This window comes from Palaemon carinicauda, chromosome 22, assembly GCF_036898095.1.
Source record: "Palaemon carinicauda isolate YSFRI2023 chromosome 22, ASM3689809v2, whole genome shotgun sequence".
Classification (NCBI taxonomy): Eukaryota; Metazoa; Arthropoda; class Malacostraca; order Decapoda; family Palaemonidae; genus Palaemon; species Palaemon carinicauda.
In genome coordinates this window covers 35,543,649-35,562,523 of record NC_090746.1, presented here as the reverse complement: position 1 = coordinate 35,562,523, position 18,875 = coordinate 35,543,649, and the positions used below count along the sequence as shown (strand labels likewise).

Below are 18,875 nucleotides of genomic sequence, written 5' to 3'. Positions count from 1 at the left end.
TTTGATTACAACAGCTGATTCATTCTCCCTCTCTCTCTCTCTCTCTCTCTCTCTCTCTCTCTCTCTCTCTCTCTCCTCTCTCTCTCTCTTCGTGTTATACAATACTTACATATAGATGAAGAAACTAAAATTAGTTTTCTTAGTGTCAATTAAATACAAAACGAAAAAATTATGCCAAGTTTACATCCATTTCAATCGTTGCTAAAAATACGGCATCCGATATCATCAGCAAACCACTATTTTTTGGGAAACATCATTTTATTCTAGAAAATTGTTACTCTTTAAATAGTTAATTGCACATTAAGAAAGCGTGTACTTTTGTTTTTAAATTTCGGGTGTGTTTTAAAAATCGAGTATTGTTGACTTCTTTTTGTTTTACTTTTGGCTGTGATTAGACCAGTTGACGTCTAGCTGCCGCTCTTGAGAGTGTACGAATACACTAACAAAGTATCGTTTATACCATTTCTCAACTTATTCAAACCGTCTACAGTATACAGTTGATATTACATAAGCACCACTGTTTTATAACCTATCAAATTTTTTTGTTTTTTTACATTTAAAACAACACACACACACACACACACACACACACTCTCTCTCTCTCTCTCTCTCTCTCTCTCTCTCTCTCTCTCTGTGGGCTACTTTTTACTACCTCCCATTCCTTACCTCTCTCTATCTCTCTAACAAATGATATCTTTGTTGCTCCTCAAAGTTTCATTTATATTGAAAATCAATCATGATTCAATTTTCCTTACTTTCTCCAATCTCGCACCATCGGTCACTTCGCGGTATTTTCGAAATTTCCGGAAAATCCGCGATATATGTATATACATGCATTATGAAAAAAATCCGCGATATATGTATATACATGCGTTATGAAAAAAAATCCGCGATATATGTATATACATGCGTTATGAAAAAAATCCGCGAAGTGGTGAATCCGCGATGGTCGAACCGCAAAGTAGCGAGGGATCACTGTAGTTAGCGGGGGGTAGGGGAGGGTATCTTGCTACCCCCCTCACACACCTGTGCTTGAGCTCACTTTGCTTGGAGGTAGGACTTCACGGGGGATAGGGATGGCAGGCAAGTTTGATTAAACAGCTAAGGTTTGTATACTTAAGAATAATACAAATTATCTACGAATTTGTCATTTGTTCCGTAACTGACATACAAACCATGCTATTTAATAGGGGTGACTCACCCATTAGGAAGGGTGGTAAGTCCCAGCCAGTACTGACTTTTTGCTTTGCCCGGGGGCTCATTATTTAAGTGTGTCAGCACTCAACAATAAGGAGTCCCTGCACCTCGCTAGAACCTTGCTACGCAAGGACTGCGGCTTATGCAAGCTGTGTGTGAAGGTATAATAAAGTGTGACTCGTCCTAGGAAGTTGACCTGTAGTCCTTTAGATGGAAACTTTAGGCTAGGACTCTCCCAATACCACCTCGTCAGGGTATGGGGATGTGACAGTATTAGCTTAATACTGGGAACACAAGGAAACATGGTTTACCTGCAGTGGTTTGAGGTCAGCTGTGCAGAGAACCCAGGATGCTGCTTTCCCCAAGAGAGGGGAAGATGAAGAAAAGAATAAGGGCCAAACAAACCTTTTCATTCATGCAGACTAAGACCGGGTAACAATGCCCTCAACCTTCTGCTACTTGTCCAATAAGGAGCCTGAGGTTTTAACCCAGCTGTTGTGCAGCCACCACAGGGCCGATAGAGAATGTATCGAGCCTCCTGTGGGTCACGTCTTGCAGGTAGTGGGCTGTGAAGGTCGTCTGACGCTTCCACACCCCAGCCTGCAGAACCTGCGTCACTGAAAAATTCTTCTTGAAGGCCAGGGATGTAGCTACGCCCCTGACATCATGTGCTCTAGGGTGACGTGATGGACGAGGGTCTGGATTCAGGGACAGATGGATCACCCTACGAATCCATGCTGAGATGGTGTTCTCGGTGACCCTCCTCTTAGTCCTCCCAGTGCTAATGAACAATGCTTGCACCTGATGACGGACTGCAGCCGTTCTTTTGAGATACAGCCTCAAGCTCCTTACTGGGCACAGTAGGAGATGGTCTGGGTCATCTGTTACAGAACGGAGACTCGAAATCTGGAAGGAGTCGAACCTAGGGTCCGCCACCCCCGGATTCTGAGTCTTAGCAATAAAATCAGGGACGAATTTGAACGTTACCTCCCCCCATCCCCTTGAATGGGCGATGTCATACGAGAGACCATGAAGTTCACTAACTCGCTTGGCTGAAGCCAAAGCTAGTAGGAACACTGTCTTCCAAGTTAGGTGCCGATCTGAAGCCTGGCGTAATGGTTCATAGGGAGGTCTCTTAAGAGACCTGAGAACTCAAACCACATTCCATGGAGGAGGTCTCACTTCCGACTGAGGGCAGGTAAGTTCATAACTTCGTATGAGTAGGGATAGTTCCAGCGAGGAAGAAATGTCCATTCCTTTGAGCCTGAAGGCTAGACTTAAGGCTGAGCGATAGCCTTTCACCGCCGAGACTGAAAGGCACATTTCTTCCCGCAAATACACGAGGAACTCCGCTATTGCTAGAATAGTGGCATCGAGTGGAGAGATAGCCCTTCCACGACACCAACCACAGAAGACTTTCTACTTTTCCTGGTGGACAGATGCGGATGATTTTCGCAGATGTCCAGACATTCTGATCGCAACTTGTTGCGAAAATCCTCTCTCAGCGAGGAGATGCTGGATAGTCTCCAGGCGTGAAGTCGTAGCGAAGCCATGGCTTTGTGGAAGGTGTTGGCATGTGGCTGTCTGAGTAGATCATGTCGTGGAGGGAGTTCTCTCAAAAGTTCCGTTAGGAGTTGCAGAAGGTCCGGAAAACATTCTGCGTGATGCCATAGCGGAGCTATGAGGGTCATTGAAAGATTGACCGATATTCTGGTCTTGTTGAGCACCCTCCTCATCAGACAGAACGGGGGAAAGGCGTATACGTCGATGTTGTCCCACCGTTGTTGGAAGGCATCTTGCCAGAGCGCCTTGGGATCCGGGACTGGGGAGCAGTATAACGGGAGCTTGAAATTCAACCCTGTCGCGAACAGATCCACAGTCGGGGAACCCCACAAAGTCAGGACTTTGTTGGCTACTAGATGATCCAAAGACCACTCGGTACTCACTATGAGAAGCTCTGCTCAGATTGTCGGCGAGCACATTCCTCTTGCCTGGAATGAAACGTGCCGATGGTGGAATCGAGTGGACTTCGGTCCATCTCAGTATCTCTACTGCAAGATGGGATAGCTGCTTCGAAAAGGTACCTCCTTGCTTGTTGATGTAAGCCACTACTGTGGTGTTGTCGCTCATCACCACCACAGAGTGACCCGCCAGGAATTGTTGGAACTCTTGAAGGGCCAAGAAAACACCCTTCATCTCTAGAAGATTTATATGGAGGCACTTTGATTCTGACCACAGGCCTGAGGTCCTGTGGTGTAGAACGTGGGGCCCCCACCCTTTCTTTGAGGCGTCCGAAAACAGCATCAAATCCGGGGGGAGGACGAGAAGATCCACTCCTCTTCGTAGGTTCTCATCTGTCACCCACCACTGAAGGTCCGTTCGTTCCGCAGGTCCCATAGGGATCTGGACATCCGGGGAATCGTAACCTTGATTCCACTGGGACTGAGTCGCCATTGGAGGGATCTCATCCTGAGGCGACCGTTGGGAACTAGACGAGCCAAAGATGAGAGGTGACCGAGGAGACGTAACCACGATTGGGCTGGAAGCTCTTCTCGTCTGAGAAAAGAGCTTGCGACCTTCCTCAGCCTTGCTATCCTGTCGTCTGATGGGAAGGCTTTGTGGAGATTGGTGTCTATAATCATGCCAAGGTATACCAGTTTTTGAGTGGGAAGCAGAGAGGACTTCTCGAGATTTACCATGATCCCCAGATCCAGGCAAAGTCCCAGAAGTTTGTCTCAGTGTTGAAGAAGGGATGACTCTGAGTCTGCTAGGATCAGCCAGTCGTCCAGATAACGGAGGAGACGGATGCCGATCCTGTGTGCCCACGACGATATTAAGGTGAACACTCTGGTGAAAACCTGTGGTGCTGTGGAGAGACCGAAACACAGCACCTTGAACTGGTACTCCTTGTTGTCTAGGCTGAATCTTAAGTACTTGAGGACGGATGGACTGGGATCTGGAAGTACGCGTTCTTCAGATCCAGTGTACACATTTAGTCTTGCGATCTCACTGCAAGTCTGACCGTGTCTGCGGTCTCCATGCTGAATGGAGTTTGTTTGACAAACTTATTCAGAGCCGAGAGGTCGATGACTGGTCTCCAGCCTCCAGACGCCTTCTTTACAAGAAAGAGTCGACTGAAGAAGCCTGGGGACCCGTCGAGGACCTCTTGGAGAGCGCCCTTCTTCAACATGGTCTGGACTTCTGCCCGAAGGGCCTGCCCCCATGCTGATCCCATGGCAAGGGAGCTCAATGACACTGGATTCGTCGTCAGGGGAGGTAGAGATGTTGTGAACGGGACGCAATATCCCTGACTGATTACGGAAATCGTCCAGGAATCGGCCCCGAGTTGCTGCCACCTGTCAGCGCAACTTTGTAGGCATCCCCCCACTGGTGGACATGCAGGGGGACTGCCAATCCTAGCGTTTGCGGCCTCGGCTGCTCCCTCTAGGATTTTTCCCTCCCCCGGAGGACTGCTTGCCTTAGGACTTAGACACCACTGTCTTCGCTGCCGTTGTCGGTTTCGTGGTCTTGGTAGGACGGGGCTGCTAGGGTACTGGAGGCTTATAGGGCTTGGCTGTCAAAGCCCTATGTAGGAGGGAGTCTTGGTGGGACTTCCTCCAACTCTCAGCAGCATGCTTCACGTCTTTAGGCTCAAACAGATTCGTTCCCTCCACGCAAGAATGTCTGAGCCTGCTTATCTCGGTGCTAGGGATCTTCTGATGGAACCTCTCAGCCACCACATCCCAACGTTTCAGGATGGTGTTCGCCCACAAGTTCGAGACTTGGTGGGCCAGAAACTCGATCGTGCGAGTGCCTGAGAGTAGGAAGGTCTCCATAGCTTTCCTGGTACGTTCTTTGGAGAAATCCTCTGAACGTATCAGGATACCTAAGGTCCCTAACCAGATGTCAAGCCACGAAGTACTCTTAACCCCCTGAGACCAGGGCAGAGCCGCACTGGCCTTAGAGGGTTTTTGAGTCCCAAATACTCGGTCCAAGACCATGTCTTTGCCCTCTCGAGGGGGAATCTCTGGGTCAGCAAACCCATTGAGAGTCCTCATAAGGGTCCGAACTTGCCAAAATGCATGTTCTGACTCATGTAGCTCTCCTCCGGATGGACTCGCAGCGAAGTCTCCTGTCCCCAAAGGCTCTTCTTGGGGAGAATCGCGGACGTTCTCCGTTCTAAGTCTTGTCGAGGATTTCGGAATTGTTTTAGAGTCCTTTGACTCCCTCCTGGGAGGGATGCAGGACTCTAACAACGACGGAGGTAGACTCTTCTCCGTCCCTACCCGAGAAGACTTTCCAGCGCGAGGTGGGGTTTCCCCCATTGGTGCGATGGGGGAACGTCTCACCTCACGTGACTCCCCTGAGGACGGGAAGTCCTCGTCCGACCAGGAGGGAGAAAAAGTTGGGGGGGGGGGGGGCTCGAAGGCTTACGAGGAGACATCTTAGTCCTCGGAGAAGTTACCGCGTCCAAAACTCCTCTTTTTCCCTTCAGGGCGGTAGACGTAGCCAAGGATTTTTGGCCCAATTCAGAAAGAACAGGCTTGAAGGCCTGCGTAACCGCTCTGACTAATGCCCCAAGCCAAGGCTGCTGGCTGACAGCTGTGCTGTCAGACAATCCCTCTGGAGGGACAGGGATCGAACGATCCCTGGGAGGAGTTTCCATAGGGGGGTTTGCCTGTAAAGAAAAGGAAGAAGAAATGTCCCTGGACCTTTTTAGAACCTTCCCCCCACCGGCGAGCGCACTGTTCTGTGCTTGCGCGGGGGGGGGGGGGGGGGTTAGCGACTTTGCCGTGTGTTGTCCTGCAGCCTCATGCGCGGGAGGGTATTGACGATCGCGCGGGGGTGCGCGCTGACGATCGCGCAGGGGAGGGTATGGACGATCGCGCGGGGGAGCGCGCTGACGATCGCGCGGGGGGGCGCGCTGACGATGATCGTGCGGGGGAGCGCGCCGACGATCGCGCTGACGATGATCACGCGGGGGAGCGCGCTGACGATCGCGCGGGGGAGCGCGCTGACGATCGTGCGGGGGAGTGCGCTCGCGCGATGGGGAATACCCGGGGTCGCGCGCAGGGGACTGCTGATGCGTGCGCGTGGGCAATTGCGAGGGCGCGCGGGCGAGCGCTGGCGCGTAGAAGCATGCGCAGGAGACCCAAGAGAGTGCGCAGAAGGCTGATTGTGCGCTCGCGCGCGCGAGGGTGAATGTTCGCGCGGGCACGCAGGATCAGGATGAAGAGCCCGTAGGAGAGCGTTGGCGTGCAGTAGGTTGAAGGCGCGCAGTAGCGCTATCTAAAGAACACCAGTCGGTGAGCGCCTGTGCGCTATCTCAGGAACCTCAGCAGGTGAGCGCCTGTGTGCTATCTCAGTGAGGTTAGGTGATCGTTGGCGCACATGCTTACCATGGCGCGTAAGGGACGTATGCGCATGATGGCGCGTACGCCCTTGTTGCCCCGAAGGGACCGGTGCCTGACTTTGAAAGACAGGTTTAGTTGGCGCATAAAGCGCATCAGCTGCCAGGAACGGCGACGGCAGGTCAGCAGGTCTGTCGGGTGGAAGGTCGACGTGTCCTTTGAAAGGACGACCTTCCACCGAAGGGGATCGCGAACGATCCGCAGAGAGGTCCAGGGTCGTAGCAGGAACAGTCCGTGATCGATGACGAGGCTCCTCTGGGGCGGACTGCAACGACGATGATGAACCAAAGAGACGCCTCCTCACCGTCTTATAAGGTGAAGGAAGGCCTCTTCGGCGAAGAAGAAGGCGAGCCTTGCGACGTATCCACCCTCTGGGGGCCGTTGGATCAGCAAGCTGACCTTCAGCAGTCTCCTGTTCCTTTGACCAACGCTCTGAGATCTCTCTTTTTCCCAATGTTGCTCCCCACCCCGAATTTGAGGCGTCTGAAAACAACACGAGGTCTGGGTTCCTCTGCTCCAACGAGAGGCCCTCGTTGAGTTTGTGAGCGTTGTTCCATCATCAAAGATGTGCTCTGATCGTACTCGTAACAGGAATACTCTCCCTGTCGAGACTGTCTCCCCTCTTCCAATGAGCATTGAGGTGAAATTGAAGGGGACGTAGGTGCAGTCTCCTCAGAGATACAAACTTCTCTAGAGACGAGAGGGTTCCCAGAAGACTCAACCATTCTCTTACTGAAGTGACTTTCTTCTTCATAAAGGCCTCCAGCCTTAGAAGTGTTGACTGAACTCTTGCAGGTGACGGAAAAGCCTGAAAATCCTGACTCCGAATCTCCATCCCCAAATAAAGGATCTTCTGGGAAGGAGTCAGCTGTGACTTCTTTGGGCTCACTAGGAGTCCCAATTCTTTTGTCAAATCTAAAGCCAAGTGAAGATCCTTCAAACAGCGATCGACCGAGGGAGCTCTTATCAGCCAATCGTCCAAGTACAGGGAGGCTCTGATGCCTCTTGAGTGCAGCATGCTCGCCACATTCATCACAAGTTTCGTGAAAATCAGAGGAGCTGTGCAGAGGCCGAAACATAGGGCTCGAAACTGGAAGACTTCCTTCCCGTATACGAACCTCAGGTAACATCTGCAGCTTGGATGTATCGGAACATGGAAATAAGCGTCCTAGAGGTCTAATGATACCATCCAGTCGCCTTTCCTCACTTCACTGCTGCCAGCACAGTCTTCTGAGTCTCCATGGTGAATTTCGAGTTCTGGATGTAGCAGTTGAGTGCGCTTACATCCAGAACCGGTCTCCATTCCCCTGAACTCTTGGGAACTAGGAACAAGCGGTTGTAAAACCCTGGAGACTCGCACCCTCTCTATCGCTCTCTTTTCCAGCAGAAGCAACACCTGAAGCTGCATGGCTTGCCTCTTCGGTTCTCTCTTGTACTTGGGCGAAAGATCCACAGGATCTGCAGCTAAAGGAGGTTTTGATAAGAACGGAATCTTGTATCCTTCCTTTAGAAGATGTACAGACCAAGGGTCCACTCCCCTTTTCTCCCAGGCCTGCCAGAAGTAGTTTAGCCTGGCTCCCACTGCTGCTTGAAGGGGAGAGCAGTCAGACCCTGCCTCGACTCGGCTTGGCTCCTCTTTTCTTTGACTTCCTTGCCTCCGATTTGAAATTACTTCTCCCTGCAGGTTTGCCTCGAAAGGGCTGAGCAGAATGAGAATATGATGTCCCCTCCTTAGTTCTACGAGAAGAGAAGGACGTAGGCAAAACCTTACTGGCTGTTTTGGCAACCAAATCATGAGTAGCTTTCTGAGTCAAATTTGCAGCCATTTCCTTCACTAAGTCCTGCGGAAAAAGAGCCGAAGACATGGGCGGAAAAAGAGCCGAAGACATGGGCGCAAAAAGCAACTCCGATCTCTGACATGGAGTGACCCCCGCAGAGAGGAAGGAACACAAAGTTGCTCTCTTCTTTTTAACTCCTGCAGTAAACAGAGCATCCAGCTCGTTAGAACCATCCCTAACTGCCTTGTCCATACAAGACATAAGCTGGATAAGATTAATCATGTCCGTGTCCTTCATTTCGGTTACTTTTCTGCTTAAGGCTCCCAGTGACCAGTCAAAAAAATTAAATACCTCAAAAGCTCTGAACAATCCTTTCTAGAGATGTCAAACTCCGACACTGACCACCACACTTTAGTCTTCCTCATGGCCAGGCTACCGAAAAAGTCCACCAGGTTTGAGAAGTCTCCTTGCGCAGACGCAGGAACTCCCAAACCCAAAACTTACCCCGTCTCATACCAAACGCTCGACTTAGAAGCTAACTTGACTGGTGGAAAAGCGAAGCATGTCTTGCCGAGACCTTTCCTTGAATCCATCCATGCTCCCATTAATTTCAAAGTTCTCTTAGAAGAGCGGGAAAGCACCATTTTTGTATAAAAGGATGTCTTTGCTGCTTTACCTAAGGTAAATTCAGAAGGGGGAGATCGCGGAGCAACAGGTGTAAAATTGTCTGGAAATAATTCCGTGAAGAAGACTAGCATTAGCTTTTTGAGGTCCACCGAATGTTGAGGTGGTTTCTCCTCTTCTCCCTCAGAGATATCAACCAATTGTTCCTCTTGTGAGAGAACCTCATCTGGATCTTCCTCCAACAAATCAGTGATTGGAGCTGTGCTTTGATCAAAAAGTTGACCTTCCTGTGCAGGCGCATCAGTGGCGACATGGGCGCGCTTGCGTTGTTCCATATCCACATCCAATTGACAGCCACTCGCCTTGCGTTTGCTGTCACGATTGGTCTTACTATGGGAAGAATCTAGATGGCGCTGACGCTCCGCCGCGTCCTAGCGCGCCACGCTCACGCGATGCTCGCGCTGACGCTCCGCGGCGTCCTGGCGCACCGCGCTCACGCAATGCTCGCGCTGATGCTCCGCCAATTCATGACTCGACTGGTGTGGGTTGTCACGCTGACGCTTGGCGCCTGCCTGGCGCTGCCACTGACGCTCCGCGGCTTCCTCAATTAACTTCTGAACTTCGTCACGCTGCCGCCTAGGTTCTGCTTGCTGCTGCCGCTGACGCTCTGCCTCGCGCCTGCTCCCATCCTGCCGCTTCGCAGTTCGCTCCGCTATTTGGCGAGCGTCGTCATGCTTGGACTGACGATCGGCTGTATGCACTTTTAATAGATGTTGTGAAACAGGGCTCTGCACGCCAGCCCTAGAGACAACAGGCCACCTGTGCGACAACGGGTCTACCACGGAAGACTGACGCCCAGCCGCACTACCGCACTGTTTCATGTCCAACAACATAGGACATTTTGGATCACCTCGAGGCGATAATCGCGCAGCCTTTTCTACAGCGAATTCACTCTCTTCATTGCTATCCAACCATTCATCACTTTTGGGAGAGGAGTACCAGTCCGAAGGGAGAGGCGAAACATGAACCGTCAGGCCCGAACCAGTTATTACCTCTGCATCAGAATCAATTACTTTATCTCTATCGGAACTCACATTCGAGCACTTCGCAGGCAAACACTCGTCAAGGGACCGAGGACACTCAGGTGTATCCCAATGGCTACAGCCTGGCTGTTGCGGAGAGGAAACGTGCCGCTGTTCCACTGACTAAACTTTCCTCTTAATCCGTCTAGAGGCTTTACGCCACATATCGTCACATGACCCCTCATCTGAAGACGGGGACAAAGCACTAACCTCACTTCTTCTATGGTGAGGGTGAGCAACCTGAGCTACGGCAGCAGGATCACTCGAGGGAACGTCTGCATGATTGATGAAGCCTCTCGTTCCCTTTCGCCGTTCGTCATAACTTCTCCCCTGGGTCCGGGAGCTTGACAGAGGTCTTAGGCTAGGCGAACGACAGGATCGCGCAGGCGCGCCCTCCACAACACTGAACACATTTGTCGAACTTTTAATACCCGATTGATCACTAGTACGACCACCTTTAAGTAAATTAATTTCAGACATTATTTGCTTTTTGTCCGCCGCTAAAGATTCAACTCTCACAACGAGAGCTTGAATCGCGGACAAAATATCCCTCATCGTAGGTTCTTTTGGCTTTTGATCTACCACTATGGGGGAAGGAATAGGATTAATGATATCAGACACAGGTAAAACCACAGAACGGGAAGAACTACGTCTAATCCTATCTCTCTCTAATTTCTGAGTATAACGCTCATAAGCTACCCACTGACTTTCAGTTAACGAAGAACATTCTTCACACCGATCCCCAAAAGCACACGATTTTCCCCTACATTTAAAACATATTGTGTGCGGATCAACAGAACCTTTAGGAAGGCGAGTCTGACAACACTTACTACACTTCCTATAAACAGGGGAGGGGTTGACCATATTGAAAAGTGACAAGAGAGAGTTAAACAATAACAAAGGTCAAAATAACTAAATAACCCCAAAATAATAAAGATTTCAAGAAAAATTGAAAAGGAAATCACTAAAGTGAAAGCCAAAAACAAAAAGACAGAATACATCACCAAATAAACCGTCCAATTGAATGTAAATAGCGAGTGAATTTTCAACGTTCTGGCCAGTATGGCCGGCAGAGAAAATCTGAATAGGTTGAATTAGTTCTACCTGTAGTCAACCAGGGTGCTAGTGTACACCTGGCATATCTGCGATAGCCGCGAGTTTTGAATAGTTCTGCCGGAGCGTCAGAGACTTTAGCCATTCTTATATAACCAGCGGGTAAGTTTTATGTTTAAAAAATCAGGTTATCGCTGAGCAGGTGTTTCTCTCAATACTTCTCCCACCCTATTTCCAACATGCATATCTCGTGGTGTTTTATGATTCATATAATTATAGGGCATATTCAAAGGTATGCAATCAACAGCATATAAGTTATCATAAAACTTAGATTGTATTGTTTGATTCATTCAATTCATATTTAACATAATGCTCTGAAATAAAGCTTTGCTTACAATCGAAAAAGATTTTTTATCTTTGGTTTTGATTTCCTGTATTTCATAAAACTTCTGGTTTTCCTACTCCGAATAGCCTTTTAATATGAAAATATTTCTAACTCTAGTTCTCCAATGATTAACACTTAATAAGGTAACAGAAAGAGGATTCTATCATATCATACTATTTTCTGTGAATATACAAGAAAGGACTCGAACTATCAAAGTGGGCGGACCATCACCGCCAACTTAGCGTATGGCAGGTATAGTGTATTCAGTCGTCCTTTTATGTAATAAAGTGATACATTTCAACTATGAATCACTTTCAAACAATAAATTTTGGGTTACATATATACCAAAAAACTTTCATGCAATGTATATTAGGTTCTCGGTTTACAACATAGAATTTTGACGAAAACTGGAACATCCATAAATACTATACAATAAGTCCTTGGGTTAAGACAGTCTCATCATACAACGATTTATGGATATGACGCTTCTCCCATGAGAAGTTTGGGACGTCCCTCTTGGACAAAGTTTGTCAAAACTCCTTCATGCTTAGAATGTCTACAACTGATTTCCCGTCCCCAGACACCATCTCTAAGAGAAAGAGTCATATGACAAAACTTAGGGAACCATCGTTAAACTCCTGGAGGAGAGGTAAACATTATTGGCCAATATTGCTTAATGTTGTACTTTATAAAAACATTCAAACAGTGGATATCCTGGTGAAATCGGGCAGGTATGCTTGTGCGCACGTTAAGGTACACGTGTGCACTCCAGAAAGTTCACTTCTGCAGCATGACCTGAACCTCTCCCTGGAGGTAATGTTGTTCGCCAATGCCTGGCAGTAGGCTGATGAGGTCAATAGTATTAAGTTAGAGGAGGAGGAGGAAGAGAAGAATTGGTGAATGAAAGACTGAATCCAGATTGGAGCATGTCCACAGTCCAAAGCTCCATCGTATGACACCATCTCCTCCTCTATTTGGGTTACAGGCATCCACCTTTAGGTCCCATTGTAGGAGGAATGCTGCCCCTAGTGGCGGCAAAAATTGTGGAACACTTTGGTATTTCACATGCCGTCATTGTTACGGGATTATGCTAAGCTTGCATGTACTGCTACAATTTTCTTATGTATATTTGCCAATAGCATCTGGTGTTTCCAGGCAGTCTCCCATCAAAGTACCGACGCAACCCAACGTTGCTTAAAGCGGTGTTCTCAACATGATATGTCCGTTGACTTTTGAAGTAGGTGCCTGGCACTTACTTCTGCCATATGTCGGTTGTGCCTTTGACCCTGTCTGCCCTGTCCTAGTTGTTTGTCCAGCATCCTTTGGTCCGAGGTCAGCATTTGTCTTTGCACATAGCTTCATTATCCATTCGGAACACATTCAGTAGTGAAAAAAGGGGAAGGGGAGCAATGGGATTGGGGCTCATAAGTCAAACAGTAAGGGGCGACATGCCAAAGGCTTGGAGGGCACCTGTAGGAGACCCCTGTGAGTTAAGTGTTAAAGCCCATGTGAAGTAACTGCATTCCTCTTAACTATACAAACCTGACTACTTTGCTCAAGTTTGTGTAGGAGTCATTTACATTCTTTCCACTGTCTATCCTGCTTTCTTACTCGGGTTGTATTCTTGTAGGAACAAATGAGAGGATTAGAAGTGCTACTCTCCTGGAATAGCAATCTAGCAGGCAGGCAAGAGGATGTACAACCGCTCACGAGTACAGTAGATGAAAAGGTATGCGATCAATTGCGAGTAGTTGAGAAGGTAAACAATCGGTCACATTTTATTCTTGTAGGAACAAATGAGAGGATTAGAAGTGGTACTCTCCTGGAATAGCAATCTAGCAGGCAGGCGAGAGGATGTACAACCGCTCACGAGTACAGTAGATGAAAAGGTATGCGATCAACTGCGAGTAGTTGAGAAGGTAAACAATCGGTCACATGCAGCAACTTGAGCACTTTGAGTTAGGACTTGCAATCATGCACTTACGCCATGTCGCTCTCTTAATAATAAGTAAACCTCTTGTTGCATATTTAGTAAAGCTTTGATGAAAGAGAAAACTAGAGAGATGATACTACTGTAAAGGCGAGCAATCACTATATAGGTTAGCAATAATGAGCAAAAGAGGCAATGTTCCAAAGATAGTTCTATCGCAAGGATGAGTTGTAACATTCCAAAGCTGCTCCCATGTGTCTTTCTAACATTTGCTCGCCATAGCGGAATGGTACCAAAGATAATCACAGTTGTGGACTGCTAAAGTGAAAACACAATAGGGTATCATTCAAACCCTTGTTGTTTTCTTCATCCTCGGTAGAGAACTAGCTAACCCTATTTCTTCCATTGAAAGGGAAAAACCATAGGAGTGACCTATATGAGACTTCCACCGGTTGGTCTTTAAAAGACTACTGGTTCAAAAAGAAAACAGAAAGGTAGCAGTCAAATTTTCTTTCCTTTATATGCAGTCAGCTGACTGACTACATTTCCGAGGTAGAAATAATTTAATGTACAGTAGACCCCCGGGGTACGGCGTCCCCAGCTTACGTTTTTTTCACATTACGGTGTGGAATACGATGTTTTTTCGTCCCCTCATTACGACATTTTCCCCACTTTACGGCATCGAATTCCAAAATTCAAACTTGGCGTTTTCTACACGTAAGACTGTGCGAGTCACTCTCCTACCACCACGCTCATATGTCACTGCATACGTCACTAAGAAGCTGGTCTGCTATTTTTCGGCTTTCACGGCGTCACTAAGATGACGATACGCTACTGGCCGAAATACCTCCTACAATGACTAAGAGAGATGCTGCCTCTCTCTCTCTCTTTGTTAATCGCGCGTTCAGTTCAGATTCTCGTGTGCGTTTCGTAAAGACTTGATCTCGTGTGAGTGCTTGCGATATCATATTTTTTGGGCATTTTAGTGCTTAATTCCAACTTGTAATTTGTTAGCCATGGGTCCCAAGATTGCTAGTGATGTTAAAGGGAAAAGTGAGATGATTACTATGGAGACAAAGCTGGAGATATTAAAGAAATACAAAGAAGGCATGTGCATGGGGCTTGTTGTCGATGAGGCTGATGTCGATAACCTTATCGAGGAGCACAGGGAAGAGCTTACGACTGAAGACTTGAAGGAGTTGGAGGCAATGCAGTTGACCATCATTCAAGAAGAGCACAGCTCTAGTGGTGGCGAGGAGGGGGGGGAGAGAGAGAGAGAGAGAGAGAGAGAGAGAGAGAGAGAGAGAGAGAGAGAGAGAGAGAGAGAGAGAGAGAGAGAGAGACTGAAGAAACGACATCGGCAGGAATAAGGGAAGCTATCAGTTGGTATGAAAACCTTAAGAGATTCAATGGAAAAAAAACACCCAGAAAAACTTCACACAGGTCGTCTTCTGGAGAGTGTTAATGACAAGTGTATGAGTCATTTTAGAAATATTTTTAGGAGTCATCAGAAACAGGCTTCTTTGAATAAATATTTCTCCAAAAGAGAAGTGTCAGAAAGCAAAGATGATAAGTGATTCTATTAAAAAATCTAAAAAAAGAGTAATTTTTTTAAGTTCTAAAAAAAAAAAATCCTAAACAAAATTTGAAAAGACCAAAATAATAAAAAAAAGCATTTTTAATTTTAAGTGTTTAATAGTAAGAATAAATTTATTATTAGGTGTACATAACATAATTAGCATTGATACATTTTTATATCTACGGCCTCCTCCCCCCTCTGCCTCCACCCACTACCAGCTCAAGTCACGTCACTCCAAAGGCAAATAAAATTAAATTTTTTCTTCACAGTACGGTACATAATATTTATTTATACGTGCAATGTTATTTAATTATATACTGTACAGTACATGTATATTATATATAAGTATACTGTAGTACAGTGCTTACTATACTATTTTGTTACGTACTAACTTTCAAGGTTTTTACCTGGGGTTTTGCACGCATTAGCTATTCTATTGCCCGCCATACGACATTTTCACCATACGATACCAACTCCAGAACGGATTAATGTCGTATGGCGGAGGTCTACTGTATGAAGAAGTGCTCACAAAAGTTTGCCTCTATGCATAAAGCTTCCAATAAAACTGAATGCGAGTAAAGAAAACAGCTTCAACTCACAGTCCTGGGCTGAAATCGATCTGCTGCCCAGCGAATGCTAGGCGAACGCATCACTACTGTCCTAGACTAAGTCCTTTATTCAGGGAAGGCAAATACTTCAAAAGAGCATACCTGATATTCTTGTTTGTTGATTTCTTCATTGTTGAAATGCATGATCATATCGTGCACCCACAGTATGGCATATGGAATGTTACAAATCTGAGAGTAATTTGTATTTTCACAAATAAACCAGCTGAGTCTAGATCCCCCCCCCCCCTCATCATGTTTATTCAGACAACTTGAGAAACCTTTACTAATATACACAAGGTTTTTCTATTATCATCATCAATAACTAAGCTACAGTTCTAGTTGGAAAAGCAGGATGCACTAAGCCAAGGAAAATAGCTCATTAAGAAAAGGAAACAGATGGAATTGTGTGTCTGAGTATACCCTCAAGCAAGAGAACCCTAACCAAAAACAATGCAAAAGCATGGTGCTGAGGATATGGCCCTACCAAAGATTAGAGAACAATGGTTGGATTTTGAAGTGTTCTAGAAGAGCTGCTTACCATAGCTAAAGTCTCTTCTAACCTTACCAAGAGGAAAGTAGTCACATATGCAAAGAAGAATTTTGGTGATTTCAGTGTTGTCAGGTTTATGAGGGCATAGGAGAATGTGTAAAGAATAGGCCAGACTATTCAGTGTATGTGTAGGCAAAGGAAATATAAATCATAATGAGAGAGGTATCCAATGTAGTACTGTCTGGCCAGGCAAAGGACCCAACAACCCCCTCATGGTAGTATCTCAGTGGATGGCCAACCTACGACCTGAGCATAAATCTTCAGAGGGAGAGGAGAGAGGGATCAGGCAACATCTTATCTTCCATTAATCCTATTTCTTACAATGTAGAGACACACAGGATCTGGACAGAATTTGTTTACACCTATGATTTATTGAAGCTCGATCAAAATTCAACCGTTGGCGAAAGGAAACTACTCTGGGTGATCTTGATCTGTCATGGGATTGAATGTGAATCACCTCCATGAATGCACAAACTGTAAGTCAGCGGTCACAACTCCTGAGGTCTAATTGTCTGAGTACCAGAGAACACATGCTTTAGAGCATGCACTTAGCACTTGCAGATGCTAATCTCTCTTGTCAAAGATAACTTACACTTGAACTTTAGGGTGATGTAAGTAATGTTGAGATGGAGCAAACTACCTACTGTATTCTGAACCCCTAACGGCATGCGCACAATCCAGGATTTTAGTAAGGTTAGTCCTTCTACATATGCGTTCAAAAACACTGTTTACATTCATGGCCATTCCCGCACATCTGAAGGAAAATCAAATGCTGTGAAGAGCTAGCATGCTCTGGTGAAAAGTGAGTGAGTTCTCAGGGGAGTCCTACATTCACCTTGAGCGTACACGTACCCGGGATGAGTCACATCTGGATGAGGTACATCTGTGTTTGACATGTGTTTGGTGTAAGTGTCTGGTAGAAGACTGACTGTCCATCCGGATGATGAAGGGTCAGGCAAAGGTTAAGAACGTTGAATCTACAGTAATCGCTAGGATAATGTGGGTTGAGTGCATAAACAAAGAATGAAACAGAATTCCTTCAGGAAGGAACCTGATCTTTCTACTTCAGAAAAGTCTAACTCAAAGGCAGCAAAGGTGAGAATCCTGCATTCACTTTGTCCATCCTAGAGAGTTGTGGGAGCCATGATAGTATTAATCTTGTCTATGACTCAAGGACATTATCCCAATACACAATAGCGTCAAGCCGGGAGCAAAGTCCAAGAGTGCCGATGAAAATGATGGAAAAGCTTGATAAATCTGCCAGAGTCTCCAACCAGTTGAACCTCTGTCTCCACTGATGGCTGCTATCAAAGTGACAACAAAATGAGCAAGTAACCCCACCCATAACTGCAGGTCAACTACCTACTCCTCGTTATAAAATTTTGACAACCCCATTCGAGCTGCGCTGTTATAATTCTCCTATATAAAGGACGAGGGTTTGTCTCTGTGCTGGAACAAGTAACTAATAAGCACGAAAAATCAGTATGTGACTAATGGCACTATGAACTCATAAAAGTTAACATTATTGGTCGGTCTCTGACAGTTGACGATGCATTAGTAAGTTAAATAGACCACACATACCTTAAGTATTTCACTCTAATACTTTACCACAAAACACTGTACAGAGTACTGTACACATCCCCCAAACCAGCACTAATGACTAATTCCAAGCCCAAAGGAAGAATATCCAAAAATTTGCCTACTAACTTGACAATGAAAAGCTATATGGCACTGAAAGTACATAATACAGTATACTAAACAACCCTCACAGCTGCTCTATGACATATAGCCTTGGATTCCAATAAGATCCTGCAAACCAATACCTTCATCTAATCAAATACAGTAAACTTACCTTTTAAAAAATACATCCGTACACAAGAATCGCATAATGGATGACCACAAACATTGACCATGAGCTTCATCTGAGGATTTCGATATTTTGTTCCCTTACAAGCCGGGCATTGGATTTCATATGATGCATCATAATAGTATTCTGTCATCTTTTATTCTGCAAAAGATAATTAATTACAGCATTGCAGCAGAGAGCTATATTCAATATAAAAATTACCATTTTTTAAAGTAATTTGTATTTTGTCTAAGTGTACAAACCTGAGTCCTTTAACTGTTATGATATCAGCGAAGCTGAAGCTTGGCAGTTAAAATTTAAAATGAAGTGTTGGTAGTTGATGGTGGGAAAGCCCAGCCCTTTGCAGCAGAGTGAGTAGCCACTTTGACCTTCACTTATGAACTGCAGGGTGAATGAGGTGGGAAGTGTAACTTGAGGGACTTAGGTTTGCATAGTTAGGAAAAATTACAAACTTATAACAAAGTTTGTATTTTTCCAAACATACAAACCTGAATTCTTTACTATAGGAAATATTCTAGCGCGAGCTGGTAAATACGGCAGAAAAACCTTAACAAGGTTGTTAACGACCGGGCAGGTAGTTACCCACCTGTTAGTGGTGGGGGGACCGCCAGTCGGTAGCTGCTGTTTACCTTCAATCGGATTCTAGTTAGGACTATCCTAGGGGGCGGTGATGGAGGGAAGATTTGTGTAAAGAAATCGGGTTTGTATGTTAGGAAAAATATAAACTCTGTTATAAGTTTGTCATTTGTTCCTACATTTGATACAACCCTCATTCTTTACTATAGGAGACTTAGTCTTGAGGGCAGGGTGG

General features: G+C 46.2%; 1 protein-coding gene across 2 annotated transcripts in view; it reads right to left on the bottom strand.

Annotated features, from left to right (window-relative positions):
* Positions 1-18,875, bottom strand: part of Mat1 (CDK-activating kinase assembly factor) — a 538,684-nt gene that overhangs the window by 117,320 nt on the left and 402,489 nt on the right. For both annotated transcript variants that reach the window (XM_068346118.1, XM_068346116.1), the window contains exon 2: positions 18,050-18,205. In XM_068346118.1, the coding sequence (XP_068202219.1) occupies positions 18,050-18,197 (148 nt within the window). In that variant the 5' untranslated portion in view covers positions 18,198-18,205. The remainder of the gene's footprint in view (positions 1-18,049; positions 18,206-18,875) is intronic.